The sequence below is a fragment of the Schistocerca americana genome, chromosome 1 (genome assembly GCF_021461395.2).
Source record: "Schistocerca americana isolate TAMUIC-IGC-003095 chromosome 1, iqSchAmer2.1, whole genome shotgun sequence".
In the NCBI taxonomy this organism is placed as follows: Eukaryota; Metazoa; Arthropoda; class Insecta; order Orthoptera; family Acrididae; genus Schistocerca; species Schistocerca americana.
In genome coordinates, this window is record NC_060119.1 from 646,238,333 (window position 1) to 646,263,996 (window position 25,664).

Sequence of the window (25,664 nt, forward strand, 5' to 3'; positions counted from 1 at the left end):
TTACACAATTACAGCCACTGCCAACAATAATAATAACAGTAATAATAATTGTAATAATAATAATAATAATAATAATAACAATACGCATAACTTGTCTCAACAAAGAAAGAATTGTTTCTGTGGAACTATGCTGTTTTGTGCATAAGGAAGTACAGTGTAGGGCAAGAACGAAACAATGTTTAAGCTTTCGCTACTCTCCGTTTTGCATTTATGGGGCAAACCCTTCCAAGACGCAGGTCTGTGCATTCCATTTAAAGAACAGGGAGGCAAATCGTGAATGAAATGTAATATGGAAAGGTGAACGTCTCGAGGATTGTAAAACGCCCAAATATCTTGGTGTCACGTTGCATCGCACACTGACCTATAAACATCATTGTAATGCCACAAGGGAAAAAGTCTCAACTAGAAACAACATCATCAGGAAACTAACCAGCGGATCCTGGGGCGCAAACCCAAAACTCCTGAGAACTTCAGCCCTTGCACTCAGTGTGTCAGCCGCGGGATACGCCGCTCCAGTATGGTCTGCATCAACACACGCGAGAAAAGTTGATGTCGCGGTGAATGAAATGGCACGGATTGTTACCGGATGCATGAGGCCAACCCCAGTGTACAAGATGTACTTAATCATGGGGATCGCACCTCCCAACATACGACGTGACATCGCTGCCGAAGCCGAAAAAACCAAGAAAGAAAAGGACATGCGTCACCCTTTATATGGACACCAGCCTGCTGACCGACGGCTTTGTTCGAGAAAGAGTTTCCTGTCACGTACCCGAGCCCTGGAAGGGTCGGCTGCAGAGAATCGTTTGAAAAGGTGGGAAATCTACCTGAGAAACCCCCATAAAGATGTAAAAGAAGAACTGGCGCCTGGTGGAGGCCTACCATACACAGTCTGGAGAACGCTAAACCGTATGAGGGTAGAAGTGCCGAAGTGGAAGACAAACCTGCAGCAATGGGGTTTCCTAAAAGAGAATGAGAACACTCTCTGTCTGTGTGGTTCTGTCCAGAATCCTCAACACCTGCTTATCTGTCCATATTTAGACCAGCCCTGCACACTGAATGGCTTATGGGATGCAAATGACAAGGCCATATTGGCTGCTGATTTTTGGAAGTCTGAAGTCTAGTTCCGGACACGGAAAGTAAGTATTTAAGTAGGAATTTTCGTGCTTTTTTATTTTTTCGGATAAATGTATAAGTTCCCTAACAGGATGAAAATTACACATTTTTACGTTGTACCCACGCAACAACTTACACTTATTCTACACGTGTTTGTTAAATATTCGCTTGTAGTCACGGTTTTTTTTTTTATTTCGTCACTTACGCAGTCAGTGGATCTGGCCTGGGAGGCCCTAGATCATTCGCAGCTAACTTTTCCTGATAATTTTCTTTTCTGTTTGCCATTAAAACAGATTGAACAGAGTTCATGATGACACAACACACGAATACCAATTCCTGTACGGTAAACAACCAACTCCTAACACTAGCTGCCGTTTGTGTAAATGATTAAATTCAAGCACTAATACTGTCCGCCCTTGGTAGTTGAGTGGTCAGAGCGACGGAATGTCATACCTAATGGCCCGGGTTCGATTCCTGGCTGGGTGGGAGATTTTCTCCGCTCAGGGACTGGGTGTTGTATTGTCCTTATCATTATCATTTCATCCCCATCGACACGCAAATTGCCGAAGTGGCGTCAACTCGAATGACTTGGTCCTGGCGAACGGTCTAGCCGACGGGTGGCCCTAGCCACACGCCATTTCTATTTCCTAGCACTAATATCTACCAACATGTTCGCTTGACCGGAGTACAAATAAGGCGCTGAGAACGGTAAGGGCAAAAAGCACAGCGTCGTTGATCCAACATTTAAGTGAATATCAGACAAATCAGCGAGACAGCTTTTCGTGACTGTTCATTAATACAATGTTTTCCTACACCACAGATAAACCTGACACATATGATCAACTGACGTCAGTAGCATGAACACATGCTACAGTCTCACAATCGACGATGATGTGCCTTATGGTTCTCAGCACCTCAAATTGATTACAGTATGATAAAATCCATAACTTAATATACTATATCTCATTCAGAGTCCCCACAAAACAGGTTTTCCTATCAGTATACCATATACTGAGTATAAAGTCATAGGAAGCGAAAGTAGAAGTTGCTATGATGTTGCAAATTCTTCCCTTATTCTAAATGGAAATACAAATTTGGACTGAATTTTCTCATATTGAGAACCCAGAAGTAGAGAACTATATCTTACTTGGGAAAAAGTTCCAGTAGCAATATAACAAACACTAATTTCAGTGTATAGCGAGTGAACTGGCATATCTGAGGAGAGCGCTACCGTCTATCAGGATTTAAGCCAGGCGGACAAACGTTTGCTGCGGTGTGCTACCATCTGGTGGCATGACATAAACTTGTAGGTCAGTGTAAGGGCTAGCTGCGCACACCGTCAACAGTGCACATTGTTGATCAATTCCGTATGTATTTGGTCCGTAAGGCTATTACGTCACGCCGGTTGCGCATGCTCAGAAATTCCTTAAAACGTGCCCAAGCCAAGGCGTGCTCACGACCCTGATGTCAAATTTCAGGGAGTCCAGAGAAGAAGCAACGTAGTATATCGCTGTACATTTAGTGCCATGTATTTCAGTTTACCGCATCTACATTGCGTTGAACAACATTCAAAGAAAAATAAGCAATAAATCTGCAAGATGCCAAAAGTTAGGGTGTTCATTCGCTCTTGTGCTCTTACAAAGCAACAGCCACTGCTAGGGACTGAAGATGGAATCATGTAGATGGTATCTGTCTACAGCGGAACGCAAGACTCGGCACAGAAGCAGAAGGAATAAATGCTTTGAGCATGGTCAGGACCGAAGGTTCATGTTTCACGCGAGAGTATAAAACGCGTCGGCAGACCGCCTAGCTAATCACCGTGGCACCGAAATCTCAAGGACGGCGGAAGTGAAAGAAAGGCAGGCCACGGCGGCGTATCGGTCTCCCCCTTCCGTCCTCATTCCCTGTATCGACTACCACCAGAGCCGAGGCCCTCGACACGAATTTCCACAACGGGCTGTACTCGATACTACAGCGCAGCACTGTACACAGTGAAACTGCTTCAGCTAACTGTCCTTATGCACTGTGAGAAAATGTTATTGCTTGCTCCTGATTCTCTCATTTCCGGGACATCTATCGCAAAACATGACTTCATTGAGACATAGAAATAAAAACTAAGGCAAAGTGCCCTGAAGGGCGATAACTTGGTGACTAGAAGGCCAGGCATGGGGGGTGGCTATGAAAGATAGACTGTCGTGGTCATCCATCCAGTATATATTTGTTACATATGACAGGCAACATGTGCGAGGGCGACGATCATCTTATTGGCTGTGTAGCAAATAGTACCCTATTTTTAAAGTGACATAGTGAGAAAATATGTATTTAAACTTCAAACTAAATCATATAATACATATTTCTGTGGGCAATGCTCCACAGCTCATTAGTGATTCATAAATATCTTAAAATTTCCAGAAACTTATTATTTTCTACTAGTTTCGATATCGCCACCAGCCTGACAATTTTTATCAGGACAATTTGGAAGGACTGTACGTTGGCATCAAATGTGCAGGCAAGATACAGGAGTTCACTGTATCAGCCCTCACGGTTCTGCAATACAGTTCAATTCGTTGACATTAAGTGAACAATTCATGAGCGTTAAAAGCGCAAAGTAATTCTCGATAAATGTCTGAACCCATAAAATCGTTGAAACCATATTCACGTAACTGTCAACAAACATTTACAACAGCTTGTGACGGTTTTAAGACGTCTTTCCAGAGACATCACATCATCAGGGTAGACTCTTTGTGTCTTAGAGCACCAGATAATATATATATATAACATCTCTGAAACAGTAACACTAGAAAATGGACCTGGAATTTGAAAGGTAGGTCGTGTAAGACGAAAATTTATCAAAAAGACAGAAAGGATTATTCTCTTTCGTAAACCTGTGATCTTATACATATGATGAGGCTTTATGGGAAACAGGTAGCTTAGAGTACATGAGCAACTCACCAGCAGGGCAGTGCTGCCCATGTCCGAGAAGGTGTCAAGGCCATCAGTGACTCCATCGCAGTCCTCTGCTGCGGACCGCTCGTGAAGGGCTGCGTCTTCATCGCCCTGCAACACGCAACGCCGCATTTAGCTGCCATAAGACCGTCACCCGCAACAGCTGGGGCCACCAGCACGCAACTTCTGTCCCCTGCACGGTCGTTTATGCTGCATCCTTATACAACTTACAAATTTGAAAGAATTTCCTTATAAATCGTTTAAAAACCCACATTGGAATATTGCTTGTGTACACCGCGTGATTCAGTTGCCTCTAATGCTGGGTTTCATGCACCCACAATGCCTTCAAGTACCATACACAAGGTTTCATTTTATCTCACTCGCTACATGAAAACTATTATTCCTACAAAAAAAGTGAACATGACCTTTTTGTAGGAAATTTAATGTAGTTAAATTTTATGGTTCTCGAGTTATTCAAGAAAACCCGTCTGAAGATCACTTTTGTACGATTTTTGTCTATTTTTCTTGAATAATTCGAAAACTACAGCCTCTAGAGAAATCGTGTCCTGATACAAAATTTAACTACATTAAATTTCTTACTGAGAGGTCCTGTTCATTTTTTTCCGTAGGACTAATAGTTTGCCAGTAATGAGCAAGAGAATTTGAAAATCTTGCACACAGTATTTGATGGCGTTGCGGGTTGCGTAAATCCCAGCAGTAGGGGCACTTGAATCACCCTGTACAAAGTGTTAACAGCAATTTTAAGTATTAAATGGTACATAACGCACTCAAGGAAGAACATAAAGGGGGTTTACATGAGAAAGTGTCTCTGACGTGTCTCTTTCGTAAAAAGACGCCGTATAACTCCAGAAAACCTACTTAGAATATGTAAGACTCAACCGTCTTTTGGATACTGTAGCTGTTTTGAGTTCATGTTTGTGTGAAAAAAATTGTATGAAAATACCACCTTGTATAAGAAACAACTATTCCTTTTGCCCATAGATGATTCACCATCTCCTGTGCAATAAACAATGGTTTACTATTTACCGTCTGGAAAATTGTGAAATTAACATATTTTAACATATTCGTAAAATCAGGAATAAAACTAGCTATATAAACGGAGATTAGCGTTTGTGATTATCTCGAAACGTGTAGCCAATGTCTGTGACAAATGGCTTAGTACATTTTTGCGGACACGATTTCTCATTTGCTGTTTCACTATTGTTTATTTTGTGGTTAATTGTTCTGTAAACATTGTCCTTGGTAAAAACCCCATGTACTGAAATCCAGCGGAATAAGGGAGACCAAGGGGCCCAGTGAACTGGACCAGTCCATCCGGTACAATGGCCGGCCGTTGTGACCGAGCGGTTCTAGGCGCTTCAGTCCGGAAACACGCTGCTGCTACGGTCGCAGGTTCGAATCCTGCCTCGGGCATGGATGTGTGTGATGTCCTTAGGTTAGTTGGGTTTAAGTAGTTCTAAGTCTAGGGGACTGATGGCCTCAGATGTTAAGTCCCATAGTGCATAGAGCCATTTCTGAACCGGTAAAACGCTCAGGAAACGTCTCACGGAGAAATGTGATAACATCCCCATGTATGTGTGGTAGGACACCATCATGTAGTAAAATGAAGTCGGGGACATCTGTGGAATTACGTAGTTCGCCAATATGTCGAGATAAGTGCGCCCTCTCACTACAGATCCCATTTAAAAAAAACGAACCACAACTACTTTTACCTTTCGTACTCAGTCATGTCTCCTGGAGTCTCACTTGCCCATATTCGACAATTACGTCGGGTTACTTTGCCACAGACTTGGAAGGTAGATTCATCACTGAACAGCACTGCTTTTCGTCTATGCTTTGCAACATTTCAACACAAAACTCACATCGTCTGCGGTAATCCTCAGGCATAATGTGATCCCAATTTGGTGTCTGTAAGAATGCAACCGGAGACGTTTGTGCATAATGTGACGCACCGTCGAACGAGGTACGGCTATTTCATTACTATCTTCTCAAATAGATCTACGTGGGTTTCTAGCTAATTCTTTGCACGCACATTCCGCGGTCTCTTCACTCACATGCATTTTAGGATGTTTTCCAGCATTGTAAATCAAAGTTCCCGTTTCTCGAAGAGTTCTGTCCCACTGGCAAATGGATTTATGTGTGGGAGGATCCAAGCTCCATTCGCTTATTACAAACCCGCACTCCCTTTTTCGGTGCTTAGTTCTCGCGCTTTACAGTGTTATTTGGGTGCCGTTTAGCAAGTTGAATACGTAGTGATTTACAACGATTCAGGATGTGTACTTCTGTTTCCCCAAAGTGTTACTCGTTTCGGTACAGTACGTGGACAGTACACCACCCAAACATGGACAGTACACCACCCATATAGATGTTATTGTGGAAGTGGAAGATTAGAGAAAATAAACCTTCGCTAGTGGGTGTACACCATCACTAAAATGATCAGTGACAGCTTACCATAAACTGAAATAACTACATCCACTAGTGAAGGTGAACCATCACTGTACTCTGCTAGGGAAAGTGCGCAGTATATTACCGCGCGACCGCTACGGTCGCAGATTCGAATCCTGCCTCGGGCATGGGTGTGTGTGATGTCCTTAGGTTTAAGTAGTTCTAAGTTCTAGGGGACTGCTGACCTCAGATGTTAAGTCCCATAGTGCTCAGAGCCATTTGTACAGTATATTATCCACAAGTGAAGGTGTACCATCGTTTTTCCCGGGTTATTAATGATGCGTCAAACAATGCTACCAGGCACCAGCATGAATGTAATTGTCGTCAGCTCGTTATTGTTACATTATACAGCAGTGCAGTTATGGATGACAGTAGTGCAGTTACGGTTCACATCATTGCAGCTATGGCTGAAACAGTGAAGTTCTACGAACATCTTAGAGTGGAACGGGGAAATCTCAGTTATAATTCTGTCTTCATGAACAAAGAAAATTACGAGTCACCTATCAGCAACGCTAAATCACTACAGTCTCGACGAAAGAGGGACGGCGACGACAACAAGGTTTTGAAGAGATATGAAGTGCTGGAAGTGAATGTGTAAGTAGGCTGTTTAGATTTTTATGTTGGTAATGCCACGTAGCGCTCTGTATGAAAATCACTGGCTGTGCTGTGTGCAGTCTGTGCCTAATTGGCATTGTTGCAATATTCGCTATTGTAGTGCTGGGCAGCTGGATGTGAACAGCGCCTAGCGTTGCGCAGTTGGTGAGCCGCCAGCAGTGATGGATGTGGGGAAAGAGATGGCAGAGTTTTCAGAGCGGACGATCTGGACGTGTGTCCGACAGAAAAAGCAAAATTTGTAAAACTGGATGTCATATATATATATATATATATATATATATATATATATATATAATGGCTTTTTAACATTATTAAGGTAAATACATTGTTTGTTCTCCAACAAAATCTTTCATTTGCTAACTATGCCTATCAGTAGGTAGTGCCTTCACTAGTTAGAATCTTTTATTTAGCTGGCAATATTGGCGCTCGCTGTATCGCAGTAGATCGAGTAACGAAGATTTTTGTGAGGTAAGTGATTCACGAAAGGTATAGGTTGTTGTTAGTCAGGGCCATTCTTTTATAGGGATTATTCAAAGTCAGATTGCGTTGCGCTAAAAACATTGTGTGTCAATTTAGTGTTGATAAGATTAAGTAAAGAGAGAAATGTCTGAGTACGTCCAGTTTTGCTCAGCTGTTTGAAAATCAAATAACGTAAGAGGTTTATCAGCAAAGTCATTCTTAATTTTTCGAAGGGGATGTTTCAAATGGAGTAACCAAATTGTTACAACCTGCAACTGAAAAAGGTAATATTAAATACTATGTTTATGGTGAAGAACTGTATGATTTTCTGTATGATACTCATGTAATGACTGGCCACGGTGGACGCGACAGAATGATGAAACGCTTGAAGTCCAAGTTCTGTAATACACTCCTGGAAATTGAAATAAGAACACCGTGAATTCATTGTCCCAGGAAGGGGAAACTTTATTGACACATTCCTGGGGTCAGATACATCAAATGATCACACTGACAGAACCACAGGCACATAGACACAGGCAACAGAGCATGCACAATGTCGGCACTAGTACAGTGTATATCCTCCTTTCGCAGCAATGCAGGCTGCTATTCTCCCATGGAGACGATCGTAGAGATGCTGGATGTAGTCCTGTGGAACGGCTTGCCATGCCATTTCCACCTGGCGCCTCAGTTTGACCAGCGTTCGTGCTGGACGTGCAGACCGCATGAGACGACGCTTCATCCAGTCCCAAACATGCTCAATGGGGGACAGATCCGGAGATCTTGCTGGCCAGGGTAGTTGACTTACACCTTCTAGAGCACGTTGGGTGGCACGGGATACATGCGGACGTGCATTGTCCTGTTGGAACAGCAAGTTCCCTTGCCGGTCTAGGAATGGTAGAACGATGGGTTCGATGACGGTTTGGATGTACCGTGCACTATTCAGTGTCCCCTCGACGATCACCAGTGGTGTACGGCCAGTGTAGGAGATCGTTCCCCACACCATGATGCCGGGTGTTGGCCCTGTGTGCCTCGGTCGTATGCAGTCCTGATTGTGGCGCTCACCTGCACGGCGCCAAACACGCATACGACCATCATTAGCACCAAGGCAGAAGCGACTCTCATCGCTGAAGACGACACGTCTCCATTCGTCCCTCCATTCACGCCTGTCACGACACCACTGGAGGCGGGCTGCACGATGTTGGGGCGTGAGCGGAAGACGGCCTAACGGTGTGCGGGACCGTAGCCCAGCTTCATGGAGACGGTTGCGAATGGTCCTCGCCGATACCCCAGGAGCAACAGTGTCCCTAATTTGCTGGGAAGTGGCGGTGCGGTCCCCTACGGCACTGCGTAGGATCCTACGGTCTTGGCGTGCATGCGTGCGTCGCTGCGGTCCGGTCCCAGGTCGACGGGCACGTGCACCTTCCGCCGACCACTGGCAACAACATCGATGTACTGTGGAGACCTCACGCCCCACGTGTTGAGCAATTCGGCGGTACGTCCACCCGGCCTCCCGCATGCCCACTATACGCCCTCGCTCAAAGTCCGTCAACTGCACATACGGTTCACGTCCACGCTGTCGCGGCGTGATACCAGTGTTAAAGACTGCGATGGAGCTCCGTATGCCACGGCAAACTGGCTGACACTGACGGCGGCGGTGCACAAATGCTGCGCAGCTAGCGCCATTCGACGGCCAACACCGCGGTTCCTGGTGTGTCCGCTGTGCCGTGCGTGTGATCATTGCTTGTACAGCCCTCTCGCAGTGTCCGGAGCAAGTATGGTGGGTCTGACACACCGGTGTCAATGTGTTCTTTTTTCCATTTCCAGGAGTGTATAAGATACAGAGATTCCAAATGTATCTTAGTTTAGTGAGCCTTGTTTAAGTTAAAAAAAAAAAAAAAAAAAAAAAAAAAAAAAAAAAAAAAGTGAAGCCAATGCTGTTCAAGGAGCTAGCTTCCAGATGTCAAGTTGATCTCATCGATTTCCAATCGCAAGCAGACGGAGATTACAAATTCGTAATGGTTTATCAGGAACACCTCACTAAATTCGTAGTTCCTGGCCACTGATGTCCATAACAGGTATGCGATAACATTATTGACATTTTTATGTTGTTACGCGTTCCCTCATTATTGCAGTTGTGCTCAAATGGAAACCCAGTTCTAAGCAAAGAAGGGAAAGCAGAAAGGTGGAAGGAGTATATAGAGGGTCTATACAAGGGCGATGTACTTGAGGACAATATAATGGAAATCGATGAGATTGTAGATGAAGATGAAATGGGAGATATGATACTGCGTGAAGAGACTGACAGAGCATTGAAAGATCTAAGTCGAAACAAGGCCCTGAGAGTAGACAACATTCAATTAGACTACTGATAGCCTTGAAAGAGCAAGCCCTGACAAAACTCTACCATCTGATGAGTAAGATGTATGAGACAGGAAAAATACCCTCAGACTTCAAGAAGAATATAATAATTCCAATCCTAATGAAAGCAGGTGTTGACAGATGTGAAAATTACCGAACTATCAGTTTAATAAGGCACGGCTGCAAAATACTAACACGAATTCTTTACAGACGAATGGAAAAACTAGTAGACGCCGACCTCGGGGAAGATCAGTCTGGATTCCGTAGAAATGTTGGGACTCGTGAGGCAATACTGACCCTACGACTTACCTTAGAAGATAGGTTAAAGAAGGGCAAATCTACGTTTCTAGCATTTGTAGACTTAGAGAAAGCTTTTGACAATGTTGACTGAAATATTCTCTTTCATATTATGAAGGTGGCAGGGGTAAAATACAGGGAGCGAAAAGCTATGTACATTTTGTACAGAAACCATATGGCAGTTATAAGAGTCGAGGGACATGAAAGGGAAGCATTGGTTGGGAAGGGAGTGAGACAGGGTTGTAGCCTCTCCCCGATGTTATTCAATCTGTATATTGATCAAGCAGTAAAGGAAACAAAAGAAAAATTCGGAGTAGGATTTAAAATCCATGGAGAAAGTTCGCCGATGACATTGTAATTCTATCAGAGACAGCAACGACCTTGAAGAGCAGATGAAGGGAATGGACAGTATCTTGAAAGGAGGATATAAGATGAACATCAACAAAAGCAAAACGAGGATAATGGAGTGTAGTCGAATTAAATCAGGTGATTCTGGGGAGCCAAATAACTGATGATGGTCGAAGTAGAGAGGATATAAAATGTAGACTGGCAATGGCAAGGAAATCGTTTCTGAAGAAGAGAAATTTGTTAACCTCAAGTATAGATTTAAGTGTCAGGAAGCTGTTTCTGAAAGTATTTGTGTGGAGTGTAGCCAAGTATGGAAGTGAAACATGGGCGATAAATAGTTTAGACAAGAAGAGAATAGAAGCTTTCGAAATGTGGTGCTACAGAAGAATGCTGTGGATTAGATGGGTAGATCACATATTAATGAGGAGGTATTGAACAGAATTGGGGAGAAGAGAAATTTGTGGCACAACCTGACTACAATAAGGGAAGTTTGGCAGGACGTATTCTGAGGCATCAAGGGATCACCAATTTAGTAGTGGAGCGCAGCGTGGAGGGTAAAAATCGTAGAGGGAGACCAAGAAATGAATACACTAAACAGATTCAGAAGGATGTAGGTTGCAGTAGGTACTGGGAGATGAAGAACCTTGCACTGGATAGAGTACCATGGAGAGCTATATCAAACCATTCTCTGGACTGAGGACCACAACAACAACAACAACAACAACAACAACATCCACATTTGCAGAACACTGTTTTAAGATGATCTATTTCCGTTGGTAGACTCTCTTGGTCTGTCAGGGTACGTGCTCTACGGACCAATGTCTTAAGAAAAAAATGGTTCAAATGGCTCTGAGCACTATGGGACTCAACTGCTGAGGTCATTAGTCCCCTAGAACTTAGAACTAGTTAAACCTAACTAACCTAAGGACATCACAAACATCCATGCCCGAGGCAGGATTCGAACCTGCGACCGTAGCGGTCTTGCGGTTCCAGACTGCAGCGCCTTTAACCGCACGGCCACTTCGGCCGGCCAATGTCTTAAGAAGTCCATTCTTCTGCGTAGGGTGGTTACAGCTGCTGGCCTGCAGATATAAATCATTGTGTGTTAGTTTTCGATACACACTGTGGTCAATTGATCCATCTGCTTTCCTTTTAACTAGTAAATCCAGAAACGGCAGCTGGGCATTCTTCTCCAGTTTTATGGTGAACTTGTTATTTGGGTGGCAAGAGTTAAGATGTTCAAGGAACTCTTTGAGACTGTCCTTCCCATGAGGCCAAATAACGAAGGTGTCGTCCACATACCTGAAGATGTGATTTTATATCTGGCTGTCTCTAATGCCCTCTTCTCAAAACTCTCCATAAACATTTTGACAACTATAGGAGACAGTGGGCTACCCATAGCTTCACATTCAGTTTGCTCGTAATATTGGTTCCCATACAGGAAAAAAAAAATGGTAAAATGGTTCTGAGCACTATGGAACTTAACTTATGTGGTCATCAGTCCCCTAGAAATTAGAACTACTTAAACCTAAGTAACCTAAGGACATCACACACACACACCCATGCCCGAGGCAGGATTCGAACCTGCGACCGCAGTGGTCGTGCAGTTCCAGACTGTAGCGCCTAGAACCGCTCGGTCACGTCAGCCCGCTACCGGAAATACGTCGAGGTCAGTGTATTGCTGAACAGGTCTAACAAAGCACTGTCATATTTTTCCGCAATCAATTCTAGTGGGTCTTTCAATGGGACCCTAGTGAACAGCGACACCACATCAAAACTAACCATGATGTCCTAATCTGTGATGTGTAGTTGTTGAGGCGTTGCAGGAAGTCTGAGTTTCAGTTGTGCTGAATGCATTTCCCCACATACGGAGACAGATGATCTTTCAAGTGCCTAGCCAGGTTTCTGGATTAGATGGATCAACTGGCCACACTGTACATCGAAAACTAACACACAATGATTTATGTCTGCAGGCCAGCAGCTGTCACCAGCCTGCGCAGAAGAACTGGGTTCTTAAAGCATTGGTCCATAGAACACGTACCCTGTTAGACCAAGAGAGTCTACCAATAGAAATAGAGCATCTTAAAACAGTGTTCTGCAAAAATGGATGTACTACCAAACAAATTGAGATGGCACTCCAACGAGTCACTACAACACAGGTTCCAGAAGCGGACCAAGATGAATCAAAGAAGGTGGCGTATTTGCCCTATGCTGATTCTATTTCTGCCAGAATCAGTAGGATCCTCCGTAAACACAACATCAAGTGTATTTTCTGTCCATCCAGCAAGATCGGGGGACTGGTGGGAAATGTTAAAGACGACCTGGGGTTACGGAAACCAGACAGTTACTATATACCTTGTCAATGTGGCATGTCCTACATTGACCAGACGACAATAACAGTGGATATCAGGTGCAAGGAACAACAAAGGCACATCCGATTAAGACAGGTGACGAAATCAGCCAGTACTGAACACTGTCTAGAACTAGATCATGCCATGAATTATGATAAAACCAAGATTCTAGCACAGACACCCAGCTTCTGAGATAGTGCTATAAGGGTATCGATAGAGATAAAAGTAACTGACAATCTCATGAATTGTGACGTGGGGTACCAGCTAAGTTCGATAGAGATAAAAGTGACTGACAATCTCATGAATTGTGACGTGGGGTACCAGCTAAGTAGAGCCTGGCATCCTGCTCTGGAATTGTTAAAGGAGCAGCGGGGACAGCTGCAGCACTCCATGAATAGAAGAACTGAAGGCACGGATATGGAAAACGATCCCCAGACCGAAGATGGAACGTCCAGAAGCGGGTCCGACGGGCACGGACCGCAGAGGGAGCATCCAGAACCGCTGCGGACCGAAAACGGAACGGCAGCACTCCAGCAGGTCGCAGCAAGCGGGCGCGGACTGCAGAGTGAACGTCTGCGACCGCCGGTGGAGGGGGAAGGCCACAGACATAAATACTGGGCCAGGTCGATTCGTGGAGCAGTCTCAGGTCGCACCTGATGAAGGTTACGAGCTACGTTATCGAAATATCGTGCAGGAACGACGCTGATATCCGGCAGAACATCCGACAATCCAAGATATCAGTACTGGATGTGTTCACCTATTTACACTCAGTACATACCATTTGTTTAGGTTCAGGGTAGACTGCCAGTCCTAGCACCGGTCGTCGATCCTCTGCACATATTCTATTGTTTCTCTAGAGCAGTGCTCGTCAAACATTTTTGCTCAAGAGCCAATACTGAATTTATGGTCGGCACCTCGAGCCTCATACATACTGTTACTATTTTTACTATGTTAAGAGCCCCAAATAATCTAGCTATAGTAAGGCCGCTGTTAATTTGGTGACTATCTCTCAAGTACCGATCGTTACACGTCGGCGCCATTTGGAACAGCCGGCCGGTGTGGCCGTGCGGTTCTAGGCGCTCCAGTCTAGAACCGCGTGACCACTACGGTCGCAGGTTCGAATCCTGCCTCGGGCATGGATGTGCGTGATGTCCTTAGGTTAGTTAGGTTTAAGTAGTTCTAAGTTATAGGGGACTGATGACCACAGATGTTAAGTCCCATAGTGCTCAGAGCCATTTGAACCATTTGGTACACATGGTGTCCACTGGTCCCTCTCTGAGTTTGCTGCCACTGTCAGCAATCTAAGAGCTGTGACACGGCAATTGCCTGAAGGAACTATTGCTGTTTTGCCTGTGTGAGCGGAGGATTAATTGGTATTTGAATGCATTATCCAATACGAGACACGATCACAGATATTTGTTAAATGTTTCGAATGCCATTTTGCTTCTACGCACTGCGTTGTATTACAACAGCCGTAATTTAATTTCATAGACCTTGATACAACTATGCAATCCATCAGAGGAAGACCGTTTCTATAACGTGCATTCACGAATGCATGTTACTTCCATGTCAAAGTTTGTATTATAGCATCTGATCGGTACGATTCGCGCTCGCTCGTAGGTTGTGAACACTGGAAGACAAAGAATAAAAGTCCCTCCTCTTACACCCCCTAAATCCGCAGCGGACGCGCCACATACCGCTCTGCCCTTGAGTTAAAGGCCAGCTTTACTTAGCTCGAGGCCGAATTCACCAACAATTAAAATTAAGCCCATCTTAAAATGTTACTGTCTCTGAAAGTATTTTTATTTGTTACTCATCAGAAAAACTACACTCCAAAGAAGTTTTTAACGTTAGTTGACGTTTATGGATTTCGTTGGTAGTCGCTAAATGCATATTATTATAAAATATGGCTGAGAAGCGCGGGCCGTACGAATACCCGAGCCGCAGTTTGACGACCACTGCTCCAAAGTCTTCTAGCGTTGCAACCTTCCCAAAGACAACAGCATCGTCCGCGAATAGCCGATCGGAGCGTCCGACGTTATCCACTAGATTATTAAGATAAAATGTAAATAGCAGTAGCGGAGTTAAACTTCCTTGGGTTCAAATGGCTCTGAGCACTATGGGACTCAACATCTGTGGTCATAAGTCCCCTAGAACTTAGAACTACTTAAACCTAACTAACCTAAGGACATCACACACATCCATGTCCGAGGCAGGATTCGAATCTGCGACCGTAGCAGTCGAAACTTCCTTGGGGGTCCTTTCGATACTAAGTTTACATTTGTGCTATTTTTTCCGTTAACAACGATGTGTTTACTTGTATCTACGAATTTGGAAACAGAGTTCATCATTTCCGCTTGACAGTAGCGACGTCGAGGTCAGTGAGCTCTCAGAGTTTTCCCGCAGGCCCTCCCGTGGCCAGGCGAGCGCCGCACGGCCCGTGCAGAGGGGCGCTGTCGGAATTAATGAGGACAATAAAGGCCGCGGGCAGTAAACCTGGGTCCCCGCCTCGCTCGGCGCATCGACTGCGCGCCCGACCTCGCTCTTCCGATTGATATTTCATACCGACTCGGTCAGGATCCAACACCGATATCGCTCTCCCCCCCACCCCCCCACTCGCTAAGGAACACGCACGGTATAGACGACTGGTTTTGAAGGACACCATAGTGGTTGTAAAAGCATTTCGGAGCACAAAGTCTCAATTACCTGTACAGAACAGTTTTTATACTGAGATAAGCCTACTAGCTATTTTCATGACTGCATGAGAAGCTGTTACATTAAAAAAACATTGCAGTTCATTACCTAACCAGCGCAGTTAATTACCTAACTGTTTGTTTATTAATAACGAGGCGTTTCGGTTGCTTAGTTCTGAGAGTATCTGAAGAAAAAGCTAAGACTCGAAAATAATGTGTAAAAAATAAATATAAATTTTTATGAGTGGTTATTGGAGTTCTTACATTAATGTAGCTGCTAGCTAGATCACGATATGTTGCTTTTGAAATCTGAATGAAAATGTAAATGTACTGTCTCTTCTGTCATTGTTGATCACTCAAAAAAGGGGAAAAAATGCTAACTAGTCCTTACGTTACACACGTTGATTTGCTACGTCGCCGGCCGGTGTGGCCGAGCGGTACTAGGCACTTCAGTCTGGAACCGCGCAACCGCTACGGTCGCAGGTTCGAATCCTGCCTCCGGCATGGATGTGCGTGATATCCTTAGATTAATTAGGTTTAAGTTCTTCTAACTTCTAGGGGACTGATGACCTCAGATGTTAAGTCCCATAGTGCTCAGAGCCATTTTGCTACTTCGCTCAGTCTCTGCTTACATGGATGTAACATACAGTGGTGTATTCTGCATCACACAGACAATCCCACTTCTTTAATAAACAGTCTAACGACTGAGACGCAAGACGTTTTAGAAGTGTCAGTACCAAAAGATACGAGTTTTTTAATTTGCGTTTAATCTTCTTGGCCATCGACATACTGACACAGCTAAAGAACAATGTACTTTCATCAAGACATTCAGCAGCTCATGAAAAGAAGAGTATGAAGTTCGCCAATATTTTCACAGCAAAAGGCGCCAAATGTAAAAGCTAAGTGTACTGTCAGTATGAAGCGACAGCAGGAATATTCGTAGAATTCTTTGGTGTCCGCCAGGGACAGGTCGTAAGTTCTCCACGACAATTCGACAAACAGACTTGTTTGCCATCTTCAGGTGGGGAAAACATTAAATATGACACCAGCATTGATATATAAGAAGAAAATATTGCCCATCCTAAGATTTGCAAAAGTAGATCATCTGCGGTACCTTTGGCTGCAACACTCCAATTCACGGTAGAGATGGTGTGCTGCCGCCACACGCACCCCAGGCGTTAAGAAGTTTGGAAACGACGACGTTTTTTCGGAACTTTTACAAAATTTGTGGGGATGTTTCCCGATATCAACGTTATCACCCAGGGTCATAAGGGGGGTGCAACCGGCTGATTATAAACAAAACCATATAAGATGTAACGACTTAGGTTGGGACTTCAGAACGACGGGTCATTTTCATCATTGTAGTGAAACGCCGTCAACAGTTTACAGATCCCTCTTCCGTCAATTGCATGCATACTCTTTCGTCGAGTAAAGGTCCGAATAAATGATGCTGTTCCATTTACTATCGAAAGGCACTGGCACGCCTTCACAATAGAATTTAATTCACTGTTTGTTTGAAACATAAAATTTAAAAACATAGTAATAAATAGTATGAAGGCTTTCACGACCGGATGACATATCTTCTGGTAAACCTTGCGGGATGTAAGGTCGTGGCCGGCCGAAGTGGCTGTGCGGTTAAAGGCGCTGCAGTCTGGAACCGCAAGACCGCTACGGTCGCAGGTTCGAATCCTGCCTCGGGCATGGATGTTTGTGATGTCCTTAGGTTAGTTAGGTTTAACTAGTTCTAAGTTCTAGGGGACTAATGACCTCAGCAGTTGAGTCCCATAGTGCTCAAAGCCATTTGAACCATTTGATGTAAGGTCGTGGTCCATGAAACTCTTCAGCTCCTAACGTTTCGTCCAGCGCAGCTCTGGACGAAACCTTAGGAGCTGAAGAGTTTCATGGACCACGACCTTACATCCCGCAAGGTTTACCAGAAGATATAGTAATAAATAGCCCATGCCAGTGAACTGCTTCTTAATATCAGACTCAGAAGATACATACCGTTCTGATACCATAAATTCTGGTTGAATCACTAAACCAGGAAAATACATGATAAAACATAAAGCGGTTGGCACGAAAGGTAGGCATGTTGTCCCTGGAGTCGTGCCGCTCACAACGACTACGCGGAAAGAAGCGGTGGTTCAATCCGCATTTGTTGTTTGTACGTCGCATTAAGCTACTTGTTTGACAGTAGGACAGAAATTACTGATGTGAATTTACAGAGATTGATAAGGTATTTTCATGTATTGGGTGAACTACGAGAAAGGACCCTTGAAAGATTTGCGGTGAGTCTAGCTGCGATTCATTTGGAAACTGATATGAATCGATTATTCACCCACCCGCACTAAAAATTATTTTTATAATATTAGCAGTTTCGACATATCAGATTCCACTATCGAATTTCACTTTGATCATATGAAACCATCACTGGTTAACAGATTAACCTGGATAAGCACCTTGTGGCCGAGCAATTCGTGAAGTTTTATGATGGGGGTGGACGTACTACGAACATGTGGACGATCTGAGAGATTCATATAAGCGTTAATGCACAACAATACCTTTATAATATGTAATGCTAACAACAGTTATGGGTTGTAGACATCCTGAAACTCGTAATGACTTAATACGTGGATTTAATTTTCGTTACTGGATAAACGATGCACAACAATTTTAAAACATAACTGGCCGGTTGGGTAGTTATTGATCATTCGTAGACTGTGACAACATCCAGAAGCGTGGACCAAGGACTAAGACTTGCCCACACGACATATATTGTGTCCTACACACCCTAAGGAACGAAGGAAAATTAGGATCAAACTATCAGGTCAAATGTCTTCGTTACAATTCTTTCGTCGGACCTTTGATAATAAGTTACAAAATTTTAAAATCCTTACACTAACACATGAGAAACCACATTCAAACAACCATAGTTTATGATACGTGTCTCGACATTTACGTCTTGAATGCATTACTCACAAACTTATAATTTCAGTTCACAAAGACTCCTTAATCAGTCTCTGGAGTAACGGTTTTTCTGAGGAAGTTCAGAGTATTCAGTTTCTCCTATCCTTTCTTAGAGAGACTATTCGTCTAAGAATTTTTTTTTTTTTTACAGATTATACCGACATACTACAATTCTGCGTGGCTATTAAAAATCGAACAGCACAACGCTGGTTACAAAGTGCTAATACGAGCCTAATTTCAGAATATGTTTTTGCAGAAGATTCATTATCATATAATTGTGGAGAAATGTATACATACTGGTCAACCACATTTTTACGGGGTTTAGTCTACAATGACGCAGTGGAGCGGTTACGGGAACATGGTCAGGATCACATTGCTATATTAGATTCACATAGCTGGATTTAAGGGTTATAAATTATTGATCAACTAGTGCACGATGTCAAAATGGTTCAAATGGCTCTGAGCACTATGGGACTTAACTGCTGAGGTCATCAGTCCCCTAGAACTTAGAACTACTTAAACCTAACTAACCTAAGGACATCACACACATCCATGCCCGAGGCAGGGATTCGAACCTGCGACCGTAGCGGTCACGCGGTTCCAGAATGTAGCGCCTAGAACCGCTCGGCCACCCCGGCCGGGGCACGATGTCATGATAGGTCTCGAGTATATCGACATTTGAATAGGGTGTTTAGCTAATGTAGGCACAAACGAAAGAGGCGAGTCGAGCACAATGAAGCAAGCAAGTAATTCTGTCAGACACAGGTCGGAGCACTATGTCATGATAGGTCTCGAGTATATCGACATTTAAATAGGGTGTTTAGCTAATGTAGGCACAAACGAAAGCGGCGAGTCGAGCACAATGAAACAAGCAAGTAATTCTGTCAGACACAGGTCTGAAGACCAGTAGTTTTCCCGATACGACATATTTTGAGTGCATGAACACATGAACACCTTACAACAGAGTCGCCTATCATCCAAACCGCATACATGCACTTGAGGACAAACACATTACAACAAGTGGTGCACATGGCCACATGTGAAGGCAGACTTCAGCACGTATCATGGATGGCAGTACACAGTCAAAAATCGCAGGCGTGTTTCGCATGCAGTGACAATCATCCACATTGCATTCCGAGAGGTCATCGATCCTATCAGTAGAGCTGGCATATTTCAAAGCTATTAAATACCCCCACCCAAAAAGAAAAAAAATTAGAAAGGATTCAAGTCGGGACCTGGGAGACCAATGGTTAACGAGCCACAACCAATTGCCGAACGCTATTTACCAGGACTTATGCATCCCAAATGATGATAAAATGAAGCGAGGGCAGTTTATCATTCGCAACTGACGTCTGACTTAAGGTGTTTCGAAATAAACGTAGCCTTAGACGTGAATATTGACCTATGTACATTAGAATTATTTGATTGTTCATTGTACTTTTCTTGCCCTGTCGTTTGTAGCTGTAGTTGTCAGACAACCTGCATAGTGAAATTTATAACTGTAAAAATAAAAATTCGAAAAACAGTGTATGAGGCAGAGTATGATGCACTTTCAGGTACGATGCGACCCCTCGGGCGAGAGTGCGTACAGAGGAAGGCGTTACCTGGGTGAGGCAGCTGTCCCGGAAGAAGTGCTCCGAGGAGCAGCAGCGGCTGGAGTCGAGCACAGCAGACACGCGCGACGAGCAGACCGCGCTGGCGCCGCACCCCATGCCATAGCCCAGCCACGGCGCCGCGCTCCCGTTCCCGCGGCGGAACTACCTCTCCTCCTGTCCATAGAAGTAAAGCAGGGAAACGTGCTGGGTGACTAGCAATTCACTCGTGTAGCTTTGTTTTGAGATTTATCAGACGACGATGTGAATTGACCAGATAACGTCCGTTAGAATTAACAATCATTGGCGTAAGTGTATTTGAGCAATTGCAAAATTCCAGCATTAAAATTTAAGGATTCATTAGTCGCTCTGATTGACTTCTCTGTACAACCTTTACGTTTCACGGATCTCTAATTTGTCTCGTCCCAAGTGACTCAGTCCCGTACTGTCGTCTCCATTGTGAGGGCAGAGCTTCAGCATTGCAAGACGAACCCATCGCCAAAATGTTGATCCAGCACAGCACAGGTCTCAGATCACTCTTAAAACCGGTGATACTAGCGGAAAACATTACTGATTCAGCTGGCTGCTAAACCTGTGGAACTCCCTGGCTGGCTGATGTCTCACTGTTCTACGCTGATCGTCAGATACTGAACTTTTCGGGAAAGAGTACCCGACGCAATTCACACAGGTTCCATTTAAAGTGTTCTTTGCCCCCCTCCTTCGCGCGGTATGCTGCTGGAGGATTCGTACTGTATTCGTGATGGACTCCAAGAAGCGAAACTCACCGTGTGGAGACAGCGCCTTCCTGTCAGGGTCTACACAGCCACCCAGTTGCCTCCAAAAAGGCGGCATACAGGTGTGCCCCGCTCTCCTTTGGGTATGCTGCTGGAGGATTTGTACTGTATTCGTGATGGACTCCAAGAAGCGAAACTCACCGTGTGGAGACAGCGCCTTCCTGTCAGGGTCTACACAGCCACCCAGTTGCCTCCAAAAAGGCGGCATACAGGTGTGCCCCGCTCTCCTTTGGGTACCTACGAGCCATAATTTGTGGGTGGCGGTCATTAGCTGACGTTGCTGATCGCGAACGATCACTACGGAGCAGGTCTTCAGTGTCTTGTGCTCCACGATAGTGGCTGAATTCGCTGTGTTATACGCCGATCCTGGTGCTGACAATCCTTCTTGCCGTAACGAGACCGTGTGTGTACGATCTGAGCTCGGAATGCACACAGGCCGCATTCTCCCGTTCACCATTGGCAGCGCGCTCTGCTGAGCTCCACCGAGAACGCGGGTTTATTTTTAACTCAATTATGCTGGTACGTGCACCTCCGTAGCTGAGTGCTCAGCGAGACTGGATGCCAATCGCAGAATCTGGGTTCGCTCGATTCCCGGTACTGCCAGGGATTTACCGAGGTTGGGAGGTCTGGGCCGGGGTCCATTCAACTTCATCAAAATTGAGGAGACAGTTCAATGAGAAATCGGTGCTCCAAGGTCTGCAGAGCCGACAACGGCTGGGAGAGCTGTATATGCTAAACTCACGCCCCTACATACCACATCCAAATGACGCCATTGGCGGAGGATGACATGGCGGTCGGTCTATTCCGATTGGCCCCTCTGAGGTCAGAACTGCGCAACAGGAAGTTACACAGGTGGTTGCACATAGTGATTTCCTGTGGTTAAAATGGTTACTGAGGCAGAGCTGTACACGAAAAAAAAAGCACAAGCATTCTAAATCATGAGGATGCCGATGGAGGAAAGGGGTAGGACTGGGTTGAGCCGTAATTCGTTGCTCTTGCTCCTTCCTAAAATAATTCTTAATATATTCCAACAAGTTCTCAATACATACTTTTTATGAGAAAGTAGCACAATTTAGAAATTTCAACGATAATTAACAGTTACAGTATGGGAAACTGTTACAGTATGGGCAAACAAATCAATTTTGTAGCTACTCAACAAGTAGAGCTTACTCAACACAAAAATATATATGAAGATGGTGTCTGTTCTTTCGGACATGTCAGAAAGAACAGATACCATCTTTTTATATATATATATATAAGCCGCGAGTAATGAGTATGATGGGCAGGGGGACTATGAATATAGTGCGGGACAGTAAGTTGCGAATGTGGGTCTCACGGGAGGCGTGCCAGAGATAAGTCCCTGCAGTCGCACTGTCCTCTGTGTCCTCGGTGGCTCAGATGGATAGAGCGTCTGCCATGTAAGCAGGAGATCCCGGGTTCGATTGTCCCCGTTGACTTACATCAACGCCTTAATGCACCTAAGGGTATTCATTTCATTGTAATTTCAACGTAAAAATGCTCACTTAACAGTATGAAATTCCACTACAGTGAAAACGCATGAAGTATCACTGCTGCTTCATAACAGAAAAATTGATTTAAAACACATATGTATTAAAAGTTACACACAATACTATTACGCAAGGAGCAAATTCTACTCCAAATCTTTAAGAGAATTCTTATAATTAAAATACAATCCAAATAAGCATCACCTGCAACATGACAGTTAAATATGGGGCGGGTTGGTTGCATAGAACATATCGAAAAATCAAATGACATCAAATCCAGTGGCCAAAAGAATACTCGTCTGAAAAATTTGGGGAATCGAGAAGTCACAAATATGAAGCACAGTTAGAAGGCAGGTACTGGTTTTACTAAGTGTTCTTATCAGGCTGAATTCACTCACAAGGGACACTCCCCAGCACACCCTCCCCAAATTTAGTGATTAAATGGCCACGTGGATAGTCCATAAAAAACTGAACACAGATCGAGCATGAAAAGCGGAAGGTGTACTGAACTGTGAAAAAGAATCAAAACAGAAACAGTAACCGGTCCAGGTTCAAGATGTGCAACATCGAGCGTACTGGAAGAGCCACCGCGTCCTGCTTATGAGGACGCGGTGTTGGACTGCCAAGCGGGAGATTCGTGTTGAAATCTCCCTTGTGCCTAATGACTTTTTCACAAAATTGCGAACCTTCCGTCCGGTTATTGGCGTGTCTGTTCTCATCTGTACTCTTGCCAATTGTCATACTACACATTAGTAACAGAATATGAGTCATGTCGTAAGAATATATTACTGTCGTAAGTAAATGTGATTAACAGTGAGAGCAGGCGAGACGCCGCGTGGTCTTCTTACAGAAATGAAAACCAAAAATAAAAGGTGTGAACTGTGTTACAACAAAGAAATTCAAGAGTCAAAACTTCCAAAACGGAATGCAAGAATCATAATATGTGGCCCTTGTGTAGAACAAGCACGAAGTACTTACGTGTGGGGGTCCCTTCCTTATACCTCGCTGTTGCAAACGGACGTTACACCACGACACAGGCACAAATTTGAAAACAGCGAATAGACATGTCAGTGACTGAACGGACAGTTCATAACTGTGTGAAAATATGAGGTATCCCACAAAGTAGGTTCCGTTTGGTTGTATAAAACAAACGTGTATAGATACAGAAAAAATATTTATTGTACAAAAATCTACAACTATTAAACTATTTTTCTACATAGCTTCCGAAATTTTGTAGGCACTTGTCACAGCGTGGCACAAATTTTTGTATGCCTTATTCATAGAAGGTTACCGCCTGTGTATTCAACCATGTGGTAACGTGTTCTTTCACCTCGTCATCATCGTTGAAGTGTTTACCACCAAGGACAGATTTTAGGTGTACGAAGAGATGAAAGTCGCTAGGAGCGAGGTCCGGGCTGTACGGAGAATGATCAACTGCGTCCCAGAGAAATTCCAGTAAGAATTCTTTGGTGACATTCGCCGTGAGAGTTCGGGCATTATCGTAGAGAAAAACAACATATTTTGACAGTAATCCTCGGCGCGTGTTCTGTATTGCGCGGAGCAATTTCTTAATGGTCTCGCATTAACCATGTGCATTGATTGTTTGGCCTCGTGGTAAGAAATCAATCGGCAAAATGGCTTTTACATCCCAAAAAACGGTGCACATGACTTTTCGAGGTGCCAAGATTTGCCTAGGCTTAACCTCCGTTGGGGATGAAGTGTGCCTCCATTCCACTGATTGACGTCTTGTTTCAGGGGTGTCGTACCATACCCTAGTTTCATCCCCCGTGACTACCCGAGAAAGAAAACCATCGCCTTCTTCATTGTAGCGTGTCAAAAACTGAAGTGCACTGCCCATCCGTTGTTTTTTGTGTTGTTCAGTAAGGATTTAGGGTACCCAACGTGAGCAAAGTTTTCGAAATTTCAGTTTTTCAGTAACAATTTGCGGAACTACCATAGCAAAGGCACTAAGTATAAACTTACGTTGTGCTTAATCTTCTCTCCAATTGTGTGAACCAGTTTATCAGTAACCACAGGCGGGCGTCCACTTCGTTCTTCATCGTGCACTTTATCACGTCCTTCACTTAACAGTCTGACGCATCTTCTAACAATTGAATCACTCGTAGCATTTTGTCCGTAAACCTCGCAGATTTTCGGATGAATTCCCTTTGGTTTAACTTTCTTTGCATTTAGAAAACGAATCACAGATCTGATTTCACACGCAGCGGCATTTTCAATTACTGCTAGCGTTATTAAGAAGCCTGCAAAGCATAGATCGGCAGTAGCGATCAGAAAATGGCGTTCATGTCTTCTCCTTGAGCCAGAGTAACTGCTGCGCATGCTCGGAACTGAGATCGTAGCGCTGCCCCGGATAGAAATAGAAACGGAACTTAATTTGTGGACGACCCTCGTCGTATGGGTCACGAGGAAGCTTGGACCACGAATCTCCCCCTCTGCAGTCCAACACAGTGACCACATAACCACAGCGACATGGCTGTATAAATTCGCTCGATGTTGCACCTCTTGAGCTTGGACCGTTCACTGTTTCAATTTTGCTTCTATTTTCACGGTTCAGTACACCTTCTTCGTGTTTGCATGCCTGATCCGCGTTCAGTTTCTGACGATATATCCACTGGGCCATCTTACTCCTAAATGTGAGGGGGTGCGACGGGGAGTTTCCCTTGTCAGTAGATACAGCAGCGCACGCCATTTAATAACATCTGCAGACCTGCAACAGAAGAGATGAGCCTTGCCTAATAACACACTCACACAGGCTATTGTGCTGTCTACAGGATCTGCTTCGGTAACAGTCAGTCAGATAACCCTGAAGCAAACTTCGCCCAGTCTCGCAGCGCCGCCACCGAGCTGCTCAACCACGTACGCCGGGCAATGGTGCGGGTTTTAACGTGTGGCGACTGCGTGACGTCTTGTGACGGGACAAGAATTGTGCAAAACGTTTTATAAATATTTTAGTTCAGGTGATGAATCAGAAACATGGATAGTTAATACAGGAAATAGTGATGATGGTGAAGTCCCACACTCCGTGACGGAGCGTAGGGGAACGATGCGAGAGACCCGCACCGCTGCACTAGGCAAGGTCCTAGTGGAGATGGTTTCCTCCGACCGTAATGGGGATGAATGACGATGATGAAGACGA

General features: G+C 44.3%; 1 protein-coding gene across 1 annotated transcript in view; it reads right to left on the bottom strand.

Moving 5' to 3' along the window:
* The window catches only part of LOC124585344 (calpain-9-like), a 117,043-nt gene extending 96,715 nt beyond the window's left edge, over window positions 1-20,328 (bottom strand). Inside the window, exons 1-2 of the mRNA XM_047131389.1 lie at window positions 20,221-20,328; window positions 4,069-4,173 (exon numbers count right to left, since the gene is read on the bottom strand). Coding sequence (XP_046987345.1) covers window positions 4,069-4,173; window positions 20,221-20,328 — 213 coding nt within the window. The remainder of the gene's footprint in view (window positions 1-4,068; window positions 4,174-20,220) is intronic.
* Window positions 20,329-25,664: the final 5,336 nt, after the last annotated feature.